Source organism: Tetrao urogallus (assembly GCF_951394365.1).
Source record: "Tetrao urogallus genome assembly, chromosome: 11".
NCBI classification, from domain to species: Eukaryota; Metazoa; Chordata; class Aves; order Galliformes; family Phasianidae; genus Tetrao; species Tetrao urogallus.
The window spans coordinates 14,085,685-14,112,001 of record NC_136824.1 but is presented as its reverse complement, the minus strand read 5'-3'; the positions used below and the strand labels follow the sequence as shown (position 1 = coordinate 14,112,001).

Sequence of the window (26,317 nt, the reverse complement as noted above, 5' to 3'; positions counted from 1 at the left end):
GAGAAGCATAGCAAGTTTTTAGGCTTAGATTATGTTTTCAATATGTAAAGTAAAAACCAGATATTGCATGTTAGCAGGCTTGCTTACTGAAGTATTATTCTGCTTGAGTTAAGTCAATAATGAATATTTCTGGCAGTCTCCTCACAGTAGCGTTGTATTTCACCCACGTCGACTGTTTAATAAGGTAGTTTAAATGAATACGGTGAGAAGTTCCACAAAGACTTGGTTGTGTTAAGATAGGCATGAGAAGCAAATAACATTAGGGAGACATGTGAAACAGTACCTGTATAGTGAACTGTCTTAGTAACTGTGTTATGCCTTTTAAAAGAGCCCATTTTTGAGTAATGTCTCTTGCTGCCAGCTGCTTTGGCAGGCCTTCAGCTTGTAGCTTTAGTCTATTCCCTGAGGTCAGATAGATGCTTTTGTAAAGGCTGGGATCATATGACAGTACTAAAACACATTGCCTGTGTGGAATCAATCTCTTCACAGCTCGTTGTTTAATCAATGTTTTTTGTCCAATTGCCAAGCCAATAGTGTAGTTTGACATGGGACTAAAAACACAACAGTTGTGGCAAAAGACTGGGTAGGAGAAGTGTCAAGATACATGGAAAGTTAATTGGTATTAGAGTACTTTTTACTACTTTGGTCTCTTGTTTTGCAAGGGAGTTCTCAAATATGTTCTTTTGTGATTTATGCATAGTAAATACACCACACTTCTACAGATCCTAATGGAAGATACCTGTCACTCAGAAGGAGCTATTCACTTAGACTCTTAGGCAGTCAAAAGGTTTTTTCCATCTTTGAAATCTGGGAACATTGTCTCTAAAGGTAGTATTTGGTATATGCCTGACCAAGACAGTGCCTTGCACTTTCTCATCAAGCGAATCTGAATTTTGAATGTTGAAGGTAGAGACTCTAACTCTTTGTTTAGGATTTATTTTTGTTTTATTTATTTATTTTGACCACTGAAAGCAAGTGAGCTCAGCATGATTGTTGTTATTTATACACTACTTTAGCATTATAGTAGGCTTACACAGCAAAAAGAAAGAGGGAAGTCCAGGGAAAAATGGGATGGTTCAACAATTTGAACCAATTTATTTAACTTTCTCCTTTTCAGAGTCTAGAAGGCAAACTGAGAACTTACAGGATACGTATTTTAAAGGATCAAAACTAAACAAGAGATATTAGGAGGAAGACAGGAATGTGAGGCTTCAGAATCCTTGAACTAAAGTCTTTTGTGTGGCCTTGAGAGGCCACAAAGATGGTCAGAGGGCTGGAACACCTCTCCTATGAGGACAGGCTGAAAAAGCTGCAAGGAGACCTTACAGCGGCCTTGCAATCCCTGAAGGGGCCAATGGGAAAGCTGGGGAGGGACTTTTTATAAGGGCGTGTGGCAACAGGACAAGGGGAAATGGTTTTAAACTGGAAGAGAGTAGGTTTAGATTAGATATTAGGAAGAAATTCTTTACTGTGAGGGTGATGAGACACTGGAACAGGTTCCTGGTGAGATTATGGATGATCCCTCTTTGGAAGCCTTCAAGGCCAGACAGGATGGGGCTGTGAGCAACCTGGGCTAGAGGGAGGTGACCCTGCCTACAGCAGGGGGGATAGAAATAGGTGATCTTAAAGGTCCCTTCCAATCCAAAATCATTCTGTGTTTCTATGATTCTATAATTATAAATTTTAAGCTTTTTGAAGTGTAGAGGTGTCTTAGTTTCAGCTGGGATGGACCTTCTTCAGAGTGTGTGGTGTCATACTGTGGTTTGGTTCCAGGAGGAAAACACTGATAACACATGAGTGTTTATAGTTGCTGCTAGAGTAGTGTTGTAGCCAAGTGTTGTGGAGCCAAGGCCATTCTCTAATTCTAGTTCTGATTCTGTGATTCTGTGATTCTCATTGAAGGGCCCAAGGAGCTGGAAGGGAACAGAATTGGGACAGCTGTCATAAATTGGCTGAAGGGACATTCCATAGCATACAGCATCATGCAGAAGGAGTTTTGATGAGTGTGAGAGTTCATCTCTCTTTCTTCTGCTGTTCGGGCATGCCAGCTGGGCATCTGCTGGGGAGTACTGAGCAATTGCTTGTGCATCACGTGTTTTATATACATACATATATATACATAGATATCTATATATTGTCAGAACTTATTATTCTTTTCCTTTTCTCTGTCTTAGTAAATAGCTTCATCTCAACCCACGAGTTTTACTTTTTTTTGCAGTTCTCTCCCCCATCCCACTGGGAAGCAAGGCAGTGAGCAAACAACTGTGTGGTGCTCAGCCACTTGCTGGCATAAAGCACAAGTGGAAAAAAGCCTTTGGATTTTTTTTTAAATTTTCACATATATTTTTAAAGCGTTTATTATAATAAAAATTAGTGTATTGTAGGTGAACTGACCAGTTAGTGAGTATGTGAGCCTAATCTGAGACACGTCTTTCTGATGGCAGTGTAATGTGACAACATTTTGGAGATATGAAACATCAAAATACTATGCTGTGAGAAGACTGAATTTGGAAAGATTTTCTAAAAGTTTAAAATACTCTGGGTCACTTAAAAACATATCTGTCATTAAAGGCTGAGATGCTGTTTGACTTTTCATTAAGTATCTACAAGTGCTTACCTTAGAGTTGCTTTCTTGTTCAGCATTCATTTGATGTAGACATTCACATTGCATTCTTACAAACCACAGGGCTAGTGTAATATAGTTTTCTTTGTTAACATTACTGCTCTGGTCTTCCTAACAAGGTTTTTTTTTTTGTCCTTTTCTGCAGTGAAGGGAAGTCAGAAGTGTGAGCTGAATTGCCGTGCTATTGGCTACCGATTCTATGTGAGACAAGCTGAAAAGGTGATAGATGGGACACCGTGCGACCAAAACGGAAGTTCAATCTGCGTGGCAGGGCAGTGCAAGGTAAGGTTATTATTGGCAGCAGGTTGGCTGTCTGTGCTGAACTCAGCCTGTAGATACTGAAATTCTACCAGAGGTTGATACGACTTTACCCGTGAAATGGTGTCAACTTTTTATTTTTTAGCTGATATGAGAATCGCTAGCTTACGTTATTGCATGTTTTATTTTCATATCTAATTTGTTTGTCTACTAAGAGCAAACTGTGGAATGCTGAAAGGCAGGATTCAGAAGGTGTTCTGGCTGCCATTAAGGTGACTTATTTAGCTTTCTATAAATGAGATTCTGTGGAATAATCAGAATAAAAACACTGGAAACTTAAATACGAGAGAAATGTAGTATCTTCCTTTGTTTAAACTTCAGCACGGAGGTATTTTTTTCAGTCTGCAACATAAGAAGGTAACTGAAGAAACTATTATTTGATTGTGTTTTAGCTGGTATTATTTTTCTACTTGGCCTATGTTTGCCATTTTTAAGATTCATGCCTTACTGGCTGTCCATTTACTCAGCAGTGATGTTCTCTTAGAAAATACTGAAACGAATGGCAATTTTTCAAGGATTTGGAAGGACTTTTTGCAGCCTGCTCTCTATGTTCTCTTTGTAATGCACAAGTACACTCTGCTTTTTCTACAAGATGGTAGCAGTCTTAAATATTTTTGAATAAAATGTTTATTTCTAACCTTTGCTGAAGTAAGATTAGTGAAAGCAAGTATGACACAAATAATCAGTAAGTAGCATTTGGCACTTGAATAATATTTGTTGGCAAAAGAAACAGAAGTAGGTCGTAAGTGACTCATGGACTCTAATTGTGAAAGGTCAAGTTTGGATTAAATGATTGATTTGCTAGAGGAATTCTCTTATGACTGCAGCCCTTTTTTCTGCATGTCCAGATTCCTCTTGCTTGTGCACATTTGGACAACGCAATGCATGTTTCTGATCTCTGGTTCTTTGCAGTGCACACAAAACCATAGCTTTGAATTTCCTTTGTAGATGATAAATCTGTGTGAAGCTGTTAAGGAATCCCATGATCTCAAAGCAATTCTGTAATTGCCAATATTTTAATTACTCTTCTGATCTATGACTTGGAGAAGTGAAAAATAGGTGTAGTATACCAAGTGTTCTCCTACTGTGCGAATACAAAAGCATGGTATAGAAAAGCATTTGGTATAGAATAGGAAAGGGAACCTAGTGGGAAATAGTGCTGTGCATTTTGAAAATTGGCCATTGCTGGTATTGAGTGCCACTTCCCAAAGCTGTATGTAAATAAATAGTAAGCTATAAATGCTTACTCTGAATATGTAACTTGGTATTTATTTGATCATCAAATAATTGATGTCAGAGGGGACCTGTGGAAGTCATGTGGTTCAGTGCTCTACTCAGAACAGGGCTGGCTGTGTGAGATAGCTATCATGGCCTTTTCCAGGCTGAGATTTCAGTGTTAGAACATTATCATAGTGAAATCTGTTTTCTTTGTATTTGACTGAAGTTGTCTGTATTGTGACAGGTAATCTTGGTCTGCCAACCTAGCACTGCATACTTCTGAAAAGGATCTGGCTTCATATGATCAATTAGGTGTAGATCTAATGATATCATTAGGTGTAAACAGCAGTAAAACCTTCCCTTAGCATTCTCCTGAGAATAGGAATCCTAGGCTTCAGTGCATTTGGAATGTCTTATGAGATGTTCTTCATTCTTCCTCTTAAACTACCTCACATTTCAAGATAGATTGATCTGTGATCTGCATTGAAATTTATAATCTTGTTCCCTTTGTGCCATTTAGCTAATCTCTTATTCCTTATGATTTAAGGCTGAATTAATCTCAAACATGAGTGTTACTGCATATATTCCCGGTCTCAAGGGTCTCCGAGATTTTTGTGTTCCACTTGCTCAAAATAATTTAAAAGAAATATATATTCTTTCATTTAACATGGATTTTATACATTGTTGTGTAAACACAGATGTAGCTGAAGGGTGTAATAATTGGCAAACTAATTTTTGAACTGTTGTGCATAAGAGAATCTTTTTCTGAGAAGCTGTCTGCAATTACAGCTAACTGAAAATGTTTCTCGAGTAATGAAGATTATTCCAATGTTTGTAATAGGCAGCTTTTCCTTTAGGCCACATAATTTTTATATTTATTTTTAAATCAGATAGTTTATGGTCTCTATCGCCCTCTGTTGGACATCTTGTTTCATTACCTGAGGCAGTATCCTTTTAAATAAGAATACCTGCTTGGTCCCCAGAAATGTTATTTCTGGGTAGTATTTTTAGTTTACCTTCTTCATTGAAACAAAAGGCAGAAAAATATTGCTACAATAAAAATAATAGAAATTACTGCTATAGTGACAGAATAAAGAGTGCTGAAGACAGTTATATTTTCATCTGAAATAAAAATTATACATGCATGAAGTCAGGAGTTTCTCTCTTATTAAGGATTTTAAAAGTTATGTAAGGCAAGCATAAGTGACAGAAATTCGATCTTCTCACAGTGTATAAAATGCTGCCCTACCTGTTATACTGAGATGTATATCCTGTTTCAGCATTATTAAACAGATGTGGTATGAATATGCTTAAGGAGAATGTTCAATGCAGTCTTTTTTTTTTAAGTTGTTAGCAAATATTAGGTAGAAGGGCCTTCCAAAACTGAAGTAGTGCTTCATCTTAGCAGTAAAGACAAATTGTAGAATAACATAAGAGATTTTATAAGCAGTTCTTAAGGGCTGGTTATTGTGGCCCTTGTAGTGTTGAACAGTAGTATTTTTTTAAGTACCTCTGAAGAGCATCTCAGCAACCATTCCATTCTTTGTTTTCCACTTCTTGCTGTTCTTTTGTTCAGATTATCTCCAGAAATAAAAGTGAAAACTTCCACACTTGTCCAGCAGAAAAGGCAAGATGTTAAAACTTGTTTTTCAGGGATGGTCGTTGTAACAAAACTCACGTACATATTAGTATGATCAAATATCCTAATTTATTCTTTTTTTGCTTCCTTATTTTACTGTGACGCTGCAATAACTGATGCAATTAATATTGTAAGTACTGCAAAAGAGCTCACCAGTTGTCAAAGTGATGGTGCTTTACTGGTGTAGACTACACTCTGAATTCTAATGAAACTAGAATTTTTAAAGCAATCAAATTACTTCTTGAGTTAAACTAGAGAAAATAGGAAGTACAAGGGCTTCTCTTATTTTATCGTGTTGATTCATGCCATCAGAGATGGATGTTTGTGGTATGGCAGTGGGAGACCAAACCGTGGACGTGACCACAGTGAGATGTGGGTGGTGCAGTTCAGCAGTGGTGACAGTGAGGTGAAGGACGGGCCACATTCCAGACAGCCTTCAGATGCATACAAGAGCAGCATGCAGGCTCTTATTCTTTGCTGGTGTAAATGCGTGATGAACGGTGCTGACTGTGTTGAGAAAGAGCGGCTTTGCAGCTGAGAATTTTCTCTATCAAATGGTGTGGTGCTCTTTGTATTGGTTGTAGTTTCCATTGAAATAAGTAGGAAGCATAACTTTTGGAGTGACTTGCATACATGATAATACTCATCATACTTGATAATATTCTACTATGCAGAAGCAAGAAGTATAGCAGTATCTTGGTGATCAATTTCATTACTTCTGTAAGACATTTTTTTTCTGCACAGTTGAACTGTATTCTTTTTGGAGATTTTTTTAGTGGATGATTCCACTGAACTTTGAAGACTTTTTCAGAGTTTCTTTTTAGTGCCACAGACAGTAGCTGCTTATACATGTGCCTTAGGGATGTTTCAGTGTTATTGGCTATGTGTTATTTGTTTTACTGCTTTGTTGTCATACATTTAATATGTTTGCTACCTGTGTCTTCATTCTAACCTATCACCACGTTATTAAGTTCAGGAATGTCTTTGAATGGAGCTTCTGCATCTTCCAGTTCAGACAGAAGTGTGGAGTTTATTGCTTGGAGGCATTTTTTTCTGCTTGTTTAGTCATAGGTGTCCAATCTTTTGACTCATCTGGGCTGCACTGAATGAAGAGGAATTGTCTTGAGTGGCAATATAAAATGTGTAATATAGTTAATGTATATATCTGTAAGTAACAAAGTGTCTTTTTACTTTTTTTTTAATTAAAAAGAAAGAAAGAGGGCAACGAGGTCATAAAACGGATGGGATGTTTGACCTTGTTTTTGTGAAATGCATGCATCACTGCCTGGTTCAGTGGAAGTAGTTGCAATTCTTAATGACTTCTCAAGGTGCCCATCAGAGATTTTGGATGGAATTTTCCTCTTCCTGTTTTTCATCCTTGCAAACAGTTCTTCACCAGTGTGGGTACTGCCACAAAGCAATGACAGGAGTAAGGTGTGATCCTGAACTGAGGGGGGATATTTTGCTCTGATAAGAGAAGTCTAGCAAAGATACCTGATCACATTTTCCTTTGAGTTGAATATCTGATTGCAACTCTATATACTGCATTTGAAAATTCACAGGTAATATATTTATGTCAACTGAAAATGGAGTTGGAAATGTAAATTACAAAAAAAAAAAAAAAAAAAAAGAAAAAAGGATTTTTTCAGAAATCTTGATACCTTTTCTCAAATTCCTTTATCAAAGAGGAAGCACGGCTGCATGTTTTTCACTGTTCAGAGGACTGTGTTTAGTAATGTATCAAAATGCATAAAATTATTTGCTATAGCTTGATAAGTTGGTTTTTCAGAAGTGCCCGTGATGGGTAATACATGGGTTTCAATTCTACTGAGAGTGTGTGGCAGATGTGAGAAGCAGGGCTAGCGCTGAGCCCTCCTCAGCATTCTCTTGTCACCTGGGCAATCCTCACTTGAGCTGTAAACAATCGATTCGTGAAAAATATCACTAGAAATGACATAATAATGTTAAAAGCTTATGATCTTGTAGGCCCTCACTACTAGCTGTGCAGGGCTGTATGTGGCCTGTGCGCCACAGGTTGGACACGCCTGTTTGGAAACTTCAGGTGATCCTGCTCAGTAACTCCTTAGCTTTGAAGGAAAACACCAGTGTGAAGGAAAACACAAAGGAGTTGTAATAAATAGAAGGAGGTGTCAAGAAGGAAAGCTATTAATGATTTTGGTCTATGCTGTAGTTTACTTGATTTACATACATTCATATACATTACATACATACACTGCACGTGTCTAGAATACTTCTGAAACAGGAAGTCATTGTCAGTACACAAGAAGGCATAAGCATTGACTTACTGTAATTTTCGAGAGGGAGAGAGGGCTATTTGTAACATATGAAGCAGTGAATTGGTTTTGCAGAGCTGTGAGTCACCACGCAGTGGCGCACTTTACAAGAGTATTACTTCGTAGTTCACGTAAAACTTGATTTCAGTGAGAATTGTAAACACCTTCCAAAGATATTCTCTCTCCAATTGCCCCACCTTCAATTTTTAAGTAATATTTTCTCGCAGTTCAGTTTATTTTTATCTTCCAGTTAACTCCTGATTTAAATACCTGAGCAGTTTTAAAGTGTGCACAGTAGCAAAACAACTCTAAGTAGAGATTTTACTTGTCCTTTTCTCCTTTTCAATATTTGTATCAGATGTTGAAATCCTTAAAAGCTTTATAGGAAGGTATCTTGATTTGGCTATAGAAAGCACAGCAAAGCAAGCTAGATCCCCATATGAAAACATGAGTAGGCAAGGAGGTCCCACTTGGAAACACTCTGGATGTGCTCCGATGTCCAGGCAGCACAACAGTAAACTGCATTGTTGCTTTAATCAGAGAACTTTTAATGACTGTAGGATCAGAGTAACATATCAGAATGATGAGAACGATATACTTTCCGTATATTAGGGTTGCTCTAATTAATTGGAATATAGAGCAGTCCTATAAGGCTACAGCTGGTGTAAGGGTAAGCAATCTGTATTCATCAGCACTGCAGATCTCTGTCTTAAGACATGAAGTCTTTGAAAATAGCCTGAGGAGTTGCATCAAATGAAATATTACCCTGTGCATCAGTGGCACAATTTGGCTATCAGTACTTTAAAGTTAGTTTAACCAGCACAAAGATAGGTGATGATTGGCATCAGATATTGTCCACATTTGAGGAGGCAGGATGCATTCCATGAGAGAAAATCAAAATTATTGCCACATCTTTATTTAATTTTGTTTGTACTCTGTATGGAGGCTCTGACAGAGGCTTTTTCTTTCAAGAAATAATAGTTGTTATGTAAAATATACTATTAAGTGTGTGTGTGTGGGGGAAATAATTACAATAGAATGTGGTCTCCTTCTCTGTCTTTATGAGTGTAACATTGTGGTTTGTTGGAAATATGACTCTTCATTGTTTCTCTTCATAATGATTAACTAATACCAAGGATTGCATTGGGAAACACCTGCCTGGCATTTAATAAGGTGTTAATGAAAGAAACAGGTTCCTGGGAGCTAAGAAATAATTCCTTTGCCACTTTTTTCCTTCATTTGCATAGTTTTTCTGTTACATATTTTACAGAGAGAGTATGTGAGCCTCTGAGATGCTTCTTGTCGTCACTGTACAAAGTCTTTCTGCCTCCTCCATTTATAAAACAACACTATAATTTATTGGGTTTTTTTTTTGCATATTTACATTGCTGTTGATGTACAGCAGGTATGATCACTGCATGTAAAAAACATGGGGAAGGATAACTTCAGTACGTTTGAACAGAGGTTAAAATTTATGCAAAATCAGATGATGGGAAACTGCAAACAGCACAGTATTCAAGTCACATAAACTCAAGAAAAAAAAATAGACACCAGGTCTATATACACTTTCTTCCCCCCTTGTCTAGCAGTCTTGAGAAAGACCTCTTTATTCAAAGAATGGAGCCCTGACTCTTTGATGAAGCTGCTATCTAAATTTGTTGTAATGCAGTCTTTACTCTCATTACAAATCACTCAGTAATACAGATATGATATGGATGAGGGCATTCAGTGTACTTATTTATACCATACGATGCAACATCTATGCTAGTAAAATGTACTGTGGATTTTTTTCCTTTTTAGTTTTATGCCAAACAAAATGATTCAGTTTAAAAGGGAGTACAGTATAGATACGGTGTAAACCCTTCTGAAATAACCTTAAGCAGGCGTGAAAATTATGAATATGTTTCACTTAATGAGAGTGAGTTTAGATTAGGTCTGCGTGTTGTTTTTGTGGACATAACATTTTTGGTTTCAGTACTTGGAACCCTAAAGCGAGATTTCATTTATTTGTTCAACTGTAGCATGACAACACTTAGGAAAAGTGCAGGGTAGCTCCATAACATCAAAAAATGGCTTGCATTTCTAGATACTGAGGAAAAAATGTTATCAGTGTATGTTAGATAATTTGAAAATGCTTTTGAACTGCTTTTTAAAATATTCTGCATACCACATTTTTTAGAACGTAGTTTTCACTTTGGAAGAAAAATATATGCTGAAGAGACCCATAGAATGGCCAGTCCACATTGTGATGAGTTTTATCTGTTTCTTTTCCTTTCATAAGTAATACTTAACCTATCTGAAGCCACTTGAGACGTAGAGAGTTAAGCTTGTGTGCAGCTGTTAATTTGTTCTTTTTTTCTTCCATTTTAAACAGTGATTGCAGGTTTAGATGCCTTTCAAGGAAGGTAAAGTGTAATGTAACACACATCTGTTTTAGTGGATAGAAAATATGTACCAGCTTTGAGCTTAATTGCTTCACCGTAAGAGTCCTGAAAGCAAATGCACTTATCTCTGATAAAGTGGTAGAGGCAATCTTGCTTTTCTCTTTGTTTTAAAACAATGCTGTTTTTTTTAATCCAAAGCAAAACTTAAAAAAAAAAAAAAAAAAAAAGTTTTCAAGAATGCTGAAGATACTGTTAGAATAGAAGATGCAAGTGCTGTTCATTGCAGGGCTTTGGGTCTTCTTCCTGGTTAAACAGAGGAGTGTATATCAGGCTGTAAATGAAGACAGATTTGTTTGTTAATCTGGTAGTATCCTCCAGCTTGAAATAATCAAATGGTTGCTTCTATGTGATTCTGATTTTGTGTCTAGCATTGAGTCAAAGACCTTTTTCTTTAGTCCTTGACAAAGATAAGTGGCAATTCTAGCATCTGAAGAATAATCCAACCTTCTCTGTAATTCCCTGTCAGTCATTTTGTTTGTCTGCTGTTTTTTAAACTTTTTATTCAGCTCCCTATTGTTTGTTTGGGTGCTTTTTTTTTTTTTCTTTTTCTTTTTTTTTTGACAGTCCTTTTAGTTCTGATTTGTTCTGAAGTTTCTCCTCTTGCCTGTTGATAGGTTAGTCTTCTAAGTGCATTTTTCTGAGGCTATGACTAGCACTATTTGCTGGGTAGAAAGTAAGAGATGAACATGATTGTTTTGAGTTCACAGTACAATCAGCAGGGAGGTCACTTAGTAATCCTCCCAGTGGCATCGTTCTGCACCAAAGATGCATTGAAAGAAACAAGATAAAAGTCCATAAAACCTTTTGTATGGGTTCTTAAGAAATAATGTACTACAGTGTATAGTGTTGAAGGATGCTATCTGGGAACGTTTAATAAGAAACATTCAGTAACACACCAGACTATTCATGTCACTGTACATAAATAAGTTGGAGCTTTTGACCACTGGTTTTGTTTCTAGATTATTCTGTCAAGGTACAGAAATTATGTTTAGGAACAAATGTAGGGTGTAGGTAAAAAATAAAGGTAAATGTAATCTCAATACCATGCCTCTTTCTCAAGCTTTTTGCAAAATTTTCGTGGGTATATTCTAGTAATACAAACTGCAGTCACCTAAGATACCTTGTACTGCATTCACAGAAGAGACAAAATGGTATGTACTCTGTGGGATGGAAGGGATTCATATGACATTTCTTATTCAGGAATTACAGATTTGTGGTTAATGCTTTTTTAAGTAAACAAGAAAACCAAATCTGTTTTATATTAAATTCAATCAGAATTACCAAAGTACAACAGTTCCCAGCCCCCCAAATCAACCAGTTGAAATTCACTTGAAGGAGACAGGAAAGAGACTGTAAAAGAGAATCATGCAGTTAGTGCAGGACCCCTCTTCTGAGGTTAAATAGCTAAGGGAAATAAAGTAATTTAGATTTTATTAAAAAGAAACAGAGGGCTGTGAGAGAAATACTGTTCTGAAACTTGGATGCAAGATATCTGTTTAACACCTGCACAAGTAAGCAATGGGGAAGAAAATTACTAAAAGGGTGGCTGGCTGCACATATATTCATTCATGTTCTAACAACTGAGTGGGTCAAAACTTTCCAATTATTCTTAAGTTTTGATCAGAGAATCTGATCTCTTTTTAATTGCAAATTTTGTTGTATTTTGTTTGGCTTTCAGCATCTAATTGTGGTGATTAGGTCAGTAGGGTAAAAGACCTTCCTGAAAAAGTCTTTTAGGTTCCTCTCTGCTGAATATAGAGAAAGACCCCTGCACCCTGGTAAAACACCTAAAAGTAGGTATTCTCTGTAGTCCCACAGTAGACTAAGTGGTGTTTTGGCTTATTCTTGTGTTGAAGTTGTGGCAGTATAGTTTGTGATACATCATGGAATCATGGAATGGCCTGGGTTGAAAGGGACCACAATGACCATTCAGTTTTAAACCCCCTGCTATGTGCAGGGTCACCAGCCACCAAACCAGGCTGCTCAGAGCCACATCAGTCAGTTCAGGATTAATCTGCATTACTTCAGTGCTCATATCTCTGGGAAATGCTGGTTACTCCTTTTCTCACTGCAAGAGTGTGTTATGTCATTCATGAAATTAAACTGAAGTAATTTTTCTTGCTGAAATTATTGTTATCTGTTTATTTCTATACTAGGTATAAAAAAGAGTGTCATGTAAGCAACTACAAATAATTTTGTCACAATAAATTTAGTGCAAGATGTGCACAAAAAAACCACCAACCACAGCACCAGACTTTTCAGTTGTACAATATTAGAGCAGGCTTGGAGGAGAATAGGAGAGGTTCAGAAAAAGTTCTTCACCGGAGTGTGTTGGGCATGGAACAGGCTCCCCATGGCAGTGGCCATGGCCTCAAGCTGCTGAAGTTCAAACAGCATCTGGACAGTGCTCTCAGACCTCTCTGCATAGGGTTTGGATTCTAGGTTGAACTCAATAACCCTTGCAGGTTCCTTCTGAATTGGTAAATCAGTGATTCAGTATGACGTATTATGTGAGAATTGTCATTTTGACTGTATGCTTTCTCTGCTTGTTGTCTGAGTGTCTGTTAGTAGAGCTTAATCTGCATTGTGGTTGACCTGCATATGGTAAGACTACATGCAATAAGAATGAATATTCACAGATTAGTGCAAGTAAAAAGCATAACGAAACAGTATGGATAGAACATTGATGATGATGCAGTGTAAGGCTGTAAGGAGGAGAATGACAAACCATTTCCAGAAGCATGTGAGACTGGTGCTTCAGAGGGCAGGCATTTAGATGGGTTAGATCATATATGAGACGTTTGAACTGGACATCACTGCTCAGGGTGCTTGGAAGGGTTGCTGAAATGGAAAACACTTTCTACAGGAGTTCCATGGAAAGAGCTGCTCTATTAGAAAGTTAGCTTTCGCTACAGCGCGCCTGTACAATCCTACAGCACAGGATTAATCTCAGTTGGTGACCAGTATGGTAAAGGCAACTTATCTGCAGAGTGGCAGACAGAAATGATCAGTGGCACCATGGAGTAGGAGAGAGACCATTGTACAAATTTGCAGATGCTATTGCTGTGTGAAGTGCAAGATGCAGCACAAGTATATGAGAAAACAGTTTTCTTTAGTAAACATGGGGGGAAAGCAGGGGGAACTTGTCTGTGTGAGGATTTATGAGGCGAGTGCCAAACATTGAAACAATAAGTGGAATTAGTTTTTCTTTGCTGTCTTGATTTTTTTTTGTTGTTGTTGCTTTCTCAGTTTTAATCTACACTGTTTTCTGTGATGTCTGCAATGCAGCAACCAGCTGTTTTTTCTGCATTTGGATATAGATAACTATGCTACATCTTAAGTTTGTGGCTACATCTCTGTTAATGCTGTGTTAGCCATTATGATGTTGACTAGTGATACTTCAGAATTCATCATCAAGTCGGAGTTATAAAAATAAAATATGAAAGTGTATTTGATGCTAAAGCTCTGCTCATCTTTTTTTATAGTGTTAGCAGACCTACTAGTGACAAGTTAATGCTAGTAGTATTTTAGTTACTGTTAGTAGCGATTAAGTTGGAATGTGATGGAATTTTTATTGCATTTGAATCATGTCAGAAATTTTAGAGTTGAGGCGTTGCTGGATTTCTGTGGGGTTAACTGCAAACCTGCCAAGGAATTATTCTGATCTATCAGGAGACAGTACATCCGAGGTCCCAATGAAAATAGAAAATTCTTTAGACAGTGATGACATTGTGCCAAAACGCTTTCTCTGCTAAGCTGTTTTTCACTAAGCAGCCAAATAGTTAAGTAAAGGCTTACTTTTGTTTTGGGAGTTCTTGGGAGCACATTAAAAATAATAAGAACTATAACAGTATATTCTAAAATACCCATTATTTAATCAGGGAACTGGAACAACAATCTTGGAAATCTTTCTGGTCTGCAGGAAATTAAGTATTTAGGCCTTTGTTTTCATTTAAGTATATTATAATATTACTTTATAGCCTGGGAGGAGTCCAGTATGTTTTTAGGCACTTTTAATAAAACACAAATAATGTTTGATAGATGAGGTTGGACCAACTTGTTAACATGAATAAACAAATCCTTGGGAGGAAGATGTATATAGACAATCGTTCTGTACATGTATGTATTTTTCATCTTAGGCAGGCATTGCACGCACACCAAGACACACACACAGATTCACACAGACAGACCAAAGAGTCAGAGAGCTGTCCTGATCTCAAAATGGACTTAAAGTGTTGTCTTAAATGTGAAATGAAAAAGTACTACTGTGTTAGGACACAGGCTTTAAATTTGCAATAGTGTACGTGTAAAAGAAGAGATACTTGAAAAGCAAAGTTCAAGCTTTATGAATATGTAATAGGGTGCTGAAATTGCCAGAATGTATAGAATGGCTGTAGTCATTTGCCCCTGAAAGTTAGCAGGGATTCAGATCCCTGTTCCAGCAAAACAAATCGGGCTGCTCTGCTGTAGATTTCTTGTGTGACCTTGTGTATTTCACTTAACCTTTTAGTTATATCTAGTTTGTATGAGGATACCTAAGTGTGCTTAATGTATGAACTAGGCCCAAAAGCTGTTTTTCAAACTTTGTAGCTCTTTTAAAGAAAACAATTTTTTTTCTCTTTTTTTTTTCCCTCCTCCACTGAGGTGGAACTCAGGAGAGTATTGTGATTCCCCTCGTTTGGGTGGCTTTTCGGGGCTGGTTCCTGTATGCAGTTCATGACCTATTTTTATCTCAGCTATGCTTGAGGTGCTTTAGAATAGTGAGAATAATGTGGCATATTCTTGTTTGTATTTATCCTCAGATAAATAAGTTGTGAGGCATTACTGTAGTGAAAAGTGCAGAGGGACTGGGTTAATGCATATGTGGCACTTCACTGTAGCAGAACGTCTTGTGTACTTTGTATTGGATTTGACCATGTTGATCAGCAGGAAATCCTTGAACAGAGGTGTTGGAGAATATTTTCAAGGAGGACAGAAACATGAATCACAATCATTTCTGGAGACCAGAGCCTCAGTTTTGATGCAGAAGCTTGTTTTCAAGATGTTTGCAAACACTATTTAGTTTCACATGAGTCTGTGCAGTTTCCATTCCTTTTTTCCATAAGGATTTTGAATTTCTTTCAAAAGCTCAAGATAGGAAAGAATTCTGTGTGTCATCTGGGACCACGTCAATCTGTGAAGTGTAATAAGATTAGATCAGATATTATATAACAGTGTACACCTAGGTTAAAATGAGCTTAATCAAGCTTGTTTGAAATTGGGTTTTTAACAAAACCTGAAGTTGACTCAACTTTCTTGTGGCTTTGCAGTGAAACTGGGGTTGCCAGAGTAACAGTTCTCCTGATTTTTTCCCAAGTTCCATGGTGTTTGATTGTTCTTGAAATTCTGCAGCCTAGAGTCACGTGAATGTACTGTAACTTCAGTTTTCATTTAAAGCAATGTAAATTTCCAGCTTCCGTGGTTGCTGAGAGAAATAACATTGCAGTGAAAGACTAGATTGTACATAGAAAATTAAGACATCACAGAGTTAATGAGGAGAGTTCAAATAGTTGATGGTTTGTAAATCTGTCCCCTATTTTGGAGCCCAAAACATTTCATTGCTATAAGAACAGTTTTTTCACAGTGACTGGTTTATGGCAGATCTTTTGGGAAAACTTGAACAGAACAAATTGATGTTGTTACGTATGATTGACATTTTTACTCCTTTTTGTGGCCACAGCTTCCTTGCAATTGCAATAATGTACAATATTGTTATGGATGATGAGAAAATCCAATTTCCTGGGGTTCTGACAGTGTGGTATCTTTGAACAAGAGTATTTGTTATACCTCGCTCCACAGGGAAGTTATCAAAATGCTTGTGAATAGCTTCCTGTGTCCTCTGTATAGCAGTGACATGTGATCTGTTCAAAGGCCCTTGTAAAAATCTGCAATAAATTCGATAGATTTTCTTTTTAAAATATGGTGCATTTAAACATATCAGTAGTGTCAGCCACATGTTGTTGTTAGCTTTGTAGTTTGAGGCAGCTTAACCTGGCACCTAAGTACTTCATGAAATGAAAACTTGGCCAAGGTTAGAGTTGTTGTACCTACAGTCAAGCAATCCTAATAGTTCACTGGCAGTATTTTAGTGTAGTTTGGCTTGTGTGTAGTTTTAACAGACCCTGTGTAGTGGAAATTAGAAACATAAGTATGTATGTATTTCACCAGAGAAAGATGACTTTAAAAGAAAAATCTATTTTCTTATGTAAAAACACAAAATGTTTTTACAGACATCATCTTTCTCTTTCCATACCAGAGCTGCGCCTATAGTTTTTTTAACTGTTGTTTGCCAAGCTGCTGACCTTACAGAAATTAAAAACGTCGGAGACTGAAATTTGATTGACCAGTGTTTACTGATATGGGGCCGTTGTTGATGCTGCATGTGCTTAGTCTGGCTTATTCTCAAGTTCCTGAGCACAGAAGGTAACTATGACAAAAGTGGGAGTGTGCATGTAGGTTTGGTTCTGTACGTAGATATGAAAATTATTTGCCGAACACTTGTGAGCAACTGCAAAATGCTTATGAGAAGAATCAGTCCTTTATTCCATGGTGTCTATGTGAGGAACTGCGTTTCTCTTTGTTGTCTCCAAAGCTGTTCTCTGTAGACGTGTGAGTCTGGACATAAAAGTCAAATGAATTTATGCAGATGATTCAAGAGTGCATTGTTGTTTTTTATAAAATTAAAGGTGGAAGAATTGCCGACTATAACTTTCTAAAAGGAGACTTAGTTCTTGCTGTAGTGTTGATTGTGTTCTTACAAAACACAAAACACTTTTCTTGACACTTGATTACAATAAATTAATGTAGCCCTCATTTTGTACCTCAGTGTATCACTGATTTGTCCTCTGTAGCGTATGCACAGTTCTACTTGGTCCAGTACTGTGGAAAGTATGATAAAAAGGCATTCTCTCATTGTAACTTAACTGATATTTCTATTAATGATGCTCAGAGCAAGGCCAAACCTAGGTCTTTTTGCTGTACATGTCTTAATTGACATCTGTAAGATGACATCTTTAGGAGAACATCCTACGAGGAGTTAATACAGGGCTTTGACATATCACAAAACTCAGGCAGGATGAGGAGGAAATGAGTACATTTCACACACGTGTGCAGTACAACAGAGCTTGAAGAAAGCACGACTTCAAATCATCTTGTATTTACCAGTGTTTGGGAAGCGTTTTAGGGGCTGAATGCAGATTATTGCAGATAAGCTAGAAGACAGCAGCCACCTGCATTTATACTGGCCTGAACTAAATAAAACATCCCCAAAATAGATAATGAACAGCAGAGGTTACCAACTGAATCTTCCAGGATAGAAGTGGCTAGACTGCTGTTGCACATTGTTTTCCAAAATGTGGCTTCTGGTTGTTGCTGCTTAACCTTTCAGTTGTACCAGATTCTTAAAACTGTGCAATTTCTGCACTGTTCAGAAGCCAGTGCAAGCACCACGATCTACTGCCTGTGAATCTGAAATATTGTGAGCTTAAAGCCTTGTGTAGTTGTGTTCGTTTTAAACTCTGCACTGGTATATCAACCAGCTGGAGAGAGCAGTATTGAAGAAAAGCTACAGTCCTATTTCTGCTCTATGAATCATTGTTAAAAAATGTTTTCATCTTATTTATTTTCTCCTGTGGTGCAGCTTTGCTGAGTACAGTGTAACTGAAAATCAGGACCACATTCCTCAGAAAATATTCTTGGTATAATTGTTCTTCTTATATTAAGCAAACTGTTTTATAAAAGGTGGATGTAGCACTTAGGGATGTGGTATAGTTGTGGGCTTGGTAGTGTTATGTGGTGGTTGAACTCTATCTTATGGATTTTTTCCCAACCTAAATGGTCTGTAATTCTATGTAGTGTATTTTCAGGTAATCCTAATAATATAAATTAAATAATTGCTACTGCTGTCTTCTGCTGTTCTGGCCACTGTTCCCTTGGAACATCAGCATTGCAAAGGAGAGTAAGTCAAAAATCCTCAGTTTCACATTGTGCTCCAGCTGTCAGGTTTTCCTTTGCTACAGCCATTCAGTAGCAAGAATGAAATGACTGATAATAGCAGTTCAAGAGTTTCACGCATCACTGCTATAGGAGGAACTGTGTTTTTGCTTTTAGAAAACATAGAGTGCAACAGCCTCTTTTTTCTATGCAGTTTTTAGAACTCTGGTTTCTAGACTGGACCAGATGCAAAATGGTCTCCTACGACATGAGTCTCCCAGGCACCCCTCTGATTGTCTCAGTGATATTTCTTTCATGTTCCTGCAATAAATGTATTCCAAGGAGGCTGTGTTTAGAAATGAGCAATAGTAATTTCAAGATTTTGTAGTGTATCTTATTTTGGCAAAATCAGTTGCAGTATTTCAGCATCTCTAGTGTTTAAACTGTGAATGAATGTTAAAAAAGATATATTCTGCAAGGATTGTGTTATTTTTTTTAAAACAACCTTAAAGGTGATGGACATTTTTTCCTATTTTGACATGTTAGTGACTGTGACATTTAAGTACGTTCCTTAGTAACCCGGTGAATTGTGTAAAGCAGCATAAACAGTCCTGGAGAAATATTTGTTTGCTCTAGTTCCAGCTTTTATTTTAGTTATGTTTTCCAGTGTTTGTTAAATAAAGAAATGCCCACTTTAGGTTAGAAAGAGGAGTTCAACTGGATTCTCAACACCAATGATTAGTTTTTTTCAGTAAAGACAGTTAAATTGTTTCTGATATTGTGCACGTTCCCTAGAAAGCTGCTGTGCCTTCTTACAACTTTACTGAACATTTGTTCTCCATTCTGCATATTTCCTTTCTTTGGGGCTTGGGTGCAGGCCAAAGAGCACAATTATGCTTACTTGGGCCTTGATTCTTAAACACATGCCTAACTAAGCAAGTAAGAAGTCCCATTAATTTCCATGGGATTACATGTGTATTTGGAGTTGGGTACAGTCTTAAGTGCTCTGATGAACTGAAGCTCTGCTGCCTGAGGATTTTAACACCAAAAGAACGTTTTCTAACCACAGCCACATTAGTTATAATGCTTAAGATGGGTAGAATAAAAAATGGACATCTAGTAAGGAAAAAGTTACACAGTGAGAAAAATATGGTGTAAAATATAGAGCTTGACCATTCATTTCAACAGCAGCTTGCACAAAGACCAGCTTTGAGGTGACTCTGAGATCATAATGTCAGTTAAACTCCTGTTCTCAATTGCCTTTTCATACAGCAGATGAAATCTAACTGCTTTCACTGACAAGTTTTGAAGTTTTGTAGTCTACTGTAAATAAGAATGACCTGCAGAAGGAAACACTATGTAAATTTGAGAGTGTTTTTTTACTTATGATTTTTTTCTATTGCTGTGCCATGCTCAGGGTCAGTATTGCTAAGATCTTAGGTCATATGAGCATTTAAATGCTTGCTGTAAACCTGTGTTTAAAACTGTGAAATTAGGTGACCTTTTCTTAATCTTTGAAGAACCAGTTTTTCTAGACAACCTTTCCTCCCTCTGTCAAGCCCAGTTATGTAACAGCACCAGCTTTACAAGGAAAATTAAGGAGCTCAGCAGACCCCCAGAAGGTCTTTACTAATCTTATGGGAACAGAGGACTGTGTTTTGAGAACATCTGCTCTTCACAGTGCCAGGTATTACTGTTTAATTGAATGCTTTTCAGGTGCTGAACTATGGAGCTTTCCAGCTGTAGGATAGAGCTGGTTTCAGACTTCAAATAACGGTTATAAATTTGTTTTAACTTAATGATCCCAAATGGACTGAATGCTGTGATACTGTTTAATTGCTCCATGCCACTGTTTCTGACTGAATTTTTCCTTAGGGAATAAATTGGTCAGTACTGAGGCTTAGGAGAACTTACAAGCATATTACGTTTTGCAGGGATTCTTTTTCATTTTGGGTCTGTATGGGAGAGATTTTTTTCTTTTTCCCTGAGATCTTCAGAAGTCATTTAAAGTAGAAGTTTTTAAATGGAAACATGAATTTCATGTACATCAGGGCATAAATAATGGATTGTTTATTTATATTTGCAGAATGTAGAAGGTGTGGGATAACAACATAGGATGATAATCTCTCTGCATGTTCTGACAGAATCATATCAGAGGTTTAATCTAAAACAGTGGGTTTTGCAAATATTATTTAAATGCCAACAAATCTTAACATAGAATCTCATCTAGGTTTCAGTGTTCTGATATAGCTGCTACATCCAACAGCAGTCTTTTAGGTACTTCGTACTATGGATTTGTGCTGCAAAACTAGCAGAGAAGATAAAATTGGTAGAAAAATCAGTTTTTACGTATCAGGCTTTCTTGACTTGTGCAAAAGTAGACTTTATGCAGCTCTTTTTGACTTCAGCTTTTCTACTTATCTGGAGTGCTTCTGGACTATTTTGGCTTATAGTTCTGCTAGTATCTCCAGCACAATGCAGTTTCACCTTTATAAGGCCAATAAATGTAAGGCTGGTGTAACCCACCAGCAATCCAGTTTTATACTTACTGCTGCTGATATCTCTGACACATTTTATTCATTTAATATCAATAACGATCAAGCTTTATTGTGGGTTCTACTGTTTCACAGAGACAGCTGAACATAGCTGGTCTTAGAAAGCTTTAGAAAGTGATTTTGGAGATGGTTCCAGTGCCCACTAGAGTTAAGGAAATATCTGTATTTTACCCTAAGACCTGAACTGTACTTGGATTCAGAATGCAGTTGTCTTTGTACCTTACGTAGTTTAAATGACCTGAATATCATGGTATTTCATAAAGAGGTGCTGACTTGAATTATTCAGTCAGAGCTTCTATTAAAAATAATATTAGAAGTTCACATATAGATGGTCTGCTTTCCTGGGAAGCCCTTTTCTTTTAGATTCAACCTCGAGGTGATGGGTTCTGAATAATTAATTGAGATGATATTAACACAGTAAATGATGACGTGGTACCTTGCAGTATTGCTAGGTTATTAAGAATATGCACCTACTTGAAGGACTCCACAAATAAATGGAAGGAAAGATGAAAACATACCTTTGATTCTGGCATTGACGGGACAAGTGAAGAGTTGTTAGGTGTAAAAGAATTTTAAGACATTTTCAGGAGAAAGACTGCCTTAGTGCTTTACCTTTGCATTTCAGAAAATAAGTTATTTCTTGGCAAGCTAACAGAGAACACAAGTGTTTATTTCTAAGAGGCTGACAGTTTCATTTATGAAGCTGTGCTCCACTTATTAGCCCCAGAGGAAGATCATAGTTTTGTAGTTGCTTCTTCTGCCTGCTAGTCTAAGACTAATTGCTGACCTCTCAATCCTGTTGCTTAAGAGTCAGTGATAGTAACTTCACATTATGGTAGCCCAGACTACTTGCTTTCAGAATTTATTTCTGAGAAATCGCTTATAACCCTCTGAGAATTGGGTCTGGGTGGATCTGCTGTTGTGGTATTTGTAGGATTAGGATTTTGAGGATTGTGGAGGAAGAACAGAAAGAAATCCACATTACCTGAAACAGTCACCTAGTCTTTAATAGGACAAAGCTTGAATGCTAGACAATATGGGGAATTTACTTGAGGGAGCACTGTTTTGGCTTTTTTTACTCATTAATAGGATAATCACATCTGTAATTTTTAGCAGCTTGTAAATGAAATTACTCTGGGCAGTTTCCCATAGCATCTAAACTCATTACTTTTAGTTTTTTAAATGGCAGAGCTGTTCTTTATCATCCACCTGGCAATTGTATTTTCTGGCTTTGTAGTGGTCTTTAACTTCTGGATATGAACACCTCTCCATCCCTGGAGGTGTTCAAGTCCAGGTTGGATGGGTCCTGGTCTAATGAGTGGCAACCCTGTCCATGGCAGAGGGTTGGAAGTAGGTAATCTAGGTCCCTTCCAACCTATGCTGTTCTGTGATTCTATTCTCTGGTACAGTTATATTGCCAGATAACTAACTAGTAATGTTGAAAAATTATGTCACCGGTCTGTGGTTTAGTTTGTAATTCATCTTGCCTAAAATTTACCTGCCTAGCATTGGAATCCACCGCCAATTAGCAACCCCAAATAATTGGTGGTGTTCATTCACCCTCTTCTGTTTCAGAAATTTAGAGGATCTTAGAGAAGTAGACCTTATCACTTAAAGTTGAACTTAAAAAGGTTTTAGCAGAAGCCAGAGCTTGGCTCAAAGGACTCTTCTCAGTTTGCAGTGGCATGAGTCTTATTAGTAATAGTAGTTATTCATTGCAGGACTGTCTGATGTGACTTGAGAGTGAACATACAAGCAATTGGTGAGGAATTCAAACTGTGAAAGTGAAAATACCATGCTCCTTTGCATTTAACTGTAACATGTGATCTGTCTTTGAGATAATGCTACTGTGCTGTTCAACAGGACTGCTGATTTTACTGCCTTATTACTGCTGATGAAAGTTCTCTTCTGCTCCCTCAAAATCAGGAAGTCTTGCGTGAGATGCATTACTTCTCTTGGCAGCGTCAAAGGAGCGTACAGAATTCTAATTAGGAGCTTTTGACCTCAACTTTTAAATGTTTATTTCATTTTATTTTTTAAGTTGTTTTTTTTTAAATGAATATTTTCAGAGTTTATTTCCACATAATGATCCAGAAGAACATCTGATGCCTTGGCAGAGAGATTTCACAGAGCTTCCCCTCCTTATTGCTCCCCCCCCCCCTTTTTTTTTTCTTTTTTCTTTTAGTCTTTTGAAAGATGATAGTTACCATAATGTGGCACCTCTAAGGCTGGGACGTGCACATGAGATCCAGCCAAAAGTTTTTCGCCAAAAGCCTCATGTGCCAGAACTGTCTATTTTCAGCTTGCTCTAAATTGATCTTTTGCCATGGCAGAAAGGTAAAAGGCTGTTCATCTCGTGCTCCTTGCCATCCAGCAGCTCTGTAGCCATGTGATGCTCATAGCAATTATGCCTCTTGTGTTTTTCTCAGGAAGATATTTAGTCCCGTTAATCAGTGTTACACCTTTACACCTTTAGCCCTTTGCCTATTGTATGGGAACTGTTGAGTCATGGCCTGAACCGCTGATTGATCACCTGAGGAAAGGACTGAGTCGGCCGTGGGAGCACAGGTGAAGACAGGTGAAGCTTGGCTCCATGCCTCCTAGACCCATTTAAGGGCTGACTGCCACTGGGGAAGATCTCTTTCTGGAGATCCCATCTCTGTGGAGTCTTTCCTGCCAACCTAGATCTTTGGATACAGGTAGCATTCCTTCCCTGTTTGTTTCTTATGCCATTTTCACCACCATCAACTTTCCAGCTGTAACAGCAACTGTAACAGCCTACCAAGTGTAGTCTGGCTAGTGAAGGAGGATGGAGTGAGCTGTGTCTGCCTGCCAAGTATCGTAGAGGCGTTTCTCTAGAAATAACTCAGTTTATGGTGGGGGGAAAGAAAAAGGCAAAGCATGATCTTAAAGCTGTAAGGGAATTGTAAGCAGGTATCTTTGTATGTTGCTCCATGCTGTTTGTGTGCAGTGGGTGCACTAATTCATGCAAATCTTCTGTGGAAACTTTTACCACTAAACTTCATCTTTCATAAGATGAACATCACGGTTTCAGCAGTTGTGCCTAGACAATATCGTGGTTCTGAAAACGATTTGACATGCCAGCCTTCCAATCAAGAGTAATTAATTTTGATGATAAGATTTTAGAAGCTTAGGAACTTACTGTGTTCAGATCACCTTTTCTGGAATTATATTAAAAACCTGTGACTTGAATCTCTGGTTAATTCCTTGGCACTGTTGCCAGTGAACCTTGTGTGGAGAAACTTGACTCCTGGCACAGAAGGATTATGTATCCCAGAGCGGGTACAGCTGCACAGAGCTTTTGTTGAACAATTCCAGCTCTCGGTTCTCAGTGACCTACATCACTGCTTACAGGACTAGCTTTAAAACCTCTGGAGCCTAGAATTACCTAAGAGAGGGAAGAAACTGTCTCGTGTTCTCAGTTCTAAGAACCTTCTTAAGGAAAACTCTGACGCCTACTCATAGGCTGGCTATCCTGGAAAACAAGAAGCCTGATATTTTTCAGACTTTTGACCTGTTACAGCATTTGCTGTTGGCTTTTTATTTTATTTTTAACTTTGTTAGTTAAAAGGACTAGAGGACTTTGTTAGTTGTTTTCTTTGAAACTTTCGCTTTTGAAGGACGCAGAGAAAGTTTGATTGCAGATGAAATGTAACATGTAATCAGACATCAGTTTCTTTTAAAACTGTTACTGTCTACCTGGAAAAACACAGTCCTGTATGGCATTTGCTGTACAGTGAAATATCAACCATAAAAGCTCTCATCGTAGCATGGTGCAAAAGACCTGAGATTTTAGGAGATATTCCTTCTGGAAAGGTTGTAGGAGCTCTTTGGCAGCATAGACCCAAACTCAGTGATGGTTGACTTACCTTGCCAGAACTAATCTCCGTTCTGTATTCAGAGCAGATTTCTGGAAGACTAGCTTTATCTCTGTGTTGTGCTGCAATGCATGTGTTAACAAAGTGTTACTGAAGATTGTTAACCTACTGAGTAGTAGGTCCTAAAGTTATTACTGCCTTGTTTTTAAAAAATGTGTTCTGAGTGCTTGCTCTTGAGTGCTTTGTTCTGTTTTCAAAATAATTTACTTAATCACTTGCTAGAAAAAGTATTAAAAAAATATTTTCTAATTTAAAATGCAAAGCTTATTCTTGAATGAAACCAGGTAGTAGCACTATCAGAAACTTAGCAGAAGTCTAATGAATGGTGAATATGAGTGATAGTCATTTCAGAAAGAATGCTCTTAGGGGTATTTCCATGTTTTTACTGCTTTACTGTAGAGACTTTCTTGAAGCACTGGGGATAGGAAAACTCAGAAGATGTGTTGCGTTAGGATCTGTAGTTCTGTTGAACTACAGCCAGTTTCTGAAAATTTCTGGGGACAAAGTAGCTTCTTGACCTTCATCAACTTTTCTTTTGGTTTGCTAGGTGTTCAATGTACATTATTAGAACTTCAGTGTGGAATTCCAGATGAAATGTTACTTTTGGAAATATTCTGCAGCATTTCATGAGCAAATCCTCCAGAGAACCAAAGAGATTCAAGTCGCTTGGACTGGGGTCCAGTACTCTAGCCTTCCTTCGCTTTGTTATCGCTGGCAAGGTTTTTTGTAGAACAACCCCTGGAAGTTTGAGCAGGAAGCTTTGTCAGTAGCGATGTGATTGAGAAGTGCAGGCACTGATTCTGATTGTCACTGGTATGCAGCTGCCTGTTGAAGAGGAAAGGTACTTGTTTGAAATGGATGGACATTTATCAGTGCCTTTTTCATTTAGGTGTTGTATCTGCCAGCTCTATTTTAGTGCCAGGGGAAGGTGTTATTGCCACCCCAATGTTTTCATTCGAAAAGGGTCAAAATTTCAGGGAAACAATGGAGAGACCGCATCATTTTTAATTAATAAAATACAGATCAGTGCCATTAATGGTTGTAATATTAATGAAATGTTGCTGCTATAGTGCTTCTGGAATTTAAAGGGAAATACTGTATTTGTTCTTATTCATTTGTAATTTTGATTTAAAATCAATGCTGAGAAAAGAGAACATGGCTTAGGTTGTTTCTAGTTGGCTGAGATTTGAGCTTTTCTTACAGTTTCACAACTTGACACTCCTGCATGTGTAATAACAAATGTAAAGGGTGCAGGTGAGATTTGCAAGTAGGCATTTTCATATTTTTATAAGGTCGATTCTTAAACATATCTTTCACTTTCCATTTTAGTATAATTCTTAATTGTTATGTAAAAGT

At 37.5% G+C, this 26,317-nt stretch overlaps 1 protein-coding gene across 1 annotated transcript in view; it reads left to right on the top strand.

Annotated features, from left to right (window-relative positions):
* THSD4 (thrombospondin type 1 domain containing 4) overlaps positions 1 to 26,317 on the top strand; it is a gene marked incomplete at both ends in the record, with an annotated part of 236,750 nt that overhangs the window by 90,826 nt on the left and 119,607 nt on the right. The window contains one exon of the mRNA XM_079540750.1: positions 2,769 to 2,905. Within this exon, the coding sequence (XP_079396876.1) occupies positions 2,769 to 2,905 (137 nt within the window). The remainder of the gene's footprint in view (positions 1 to 2,768; positions 2,906 to 26,317) is intronic.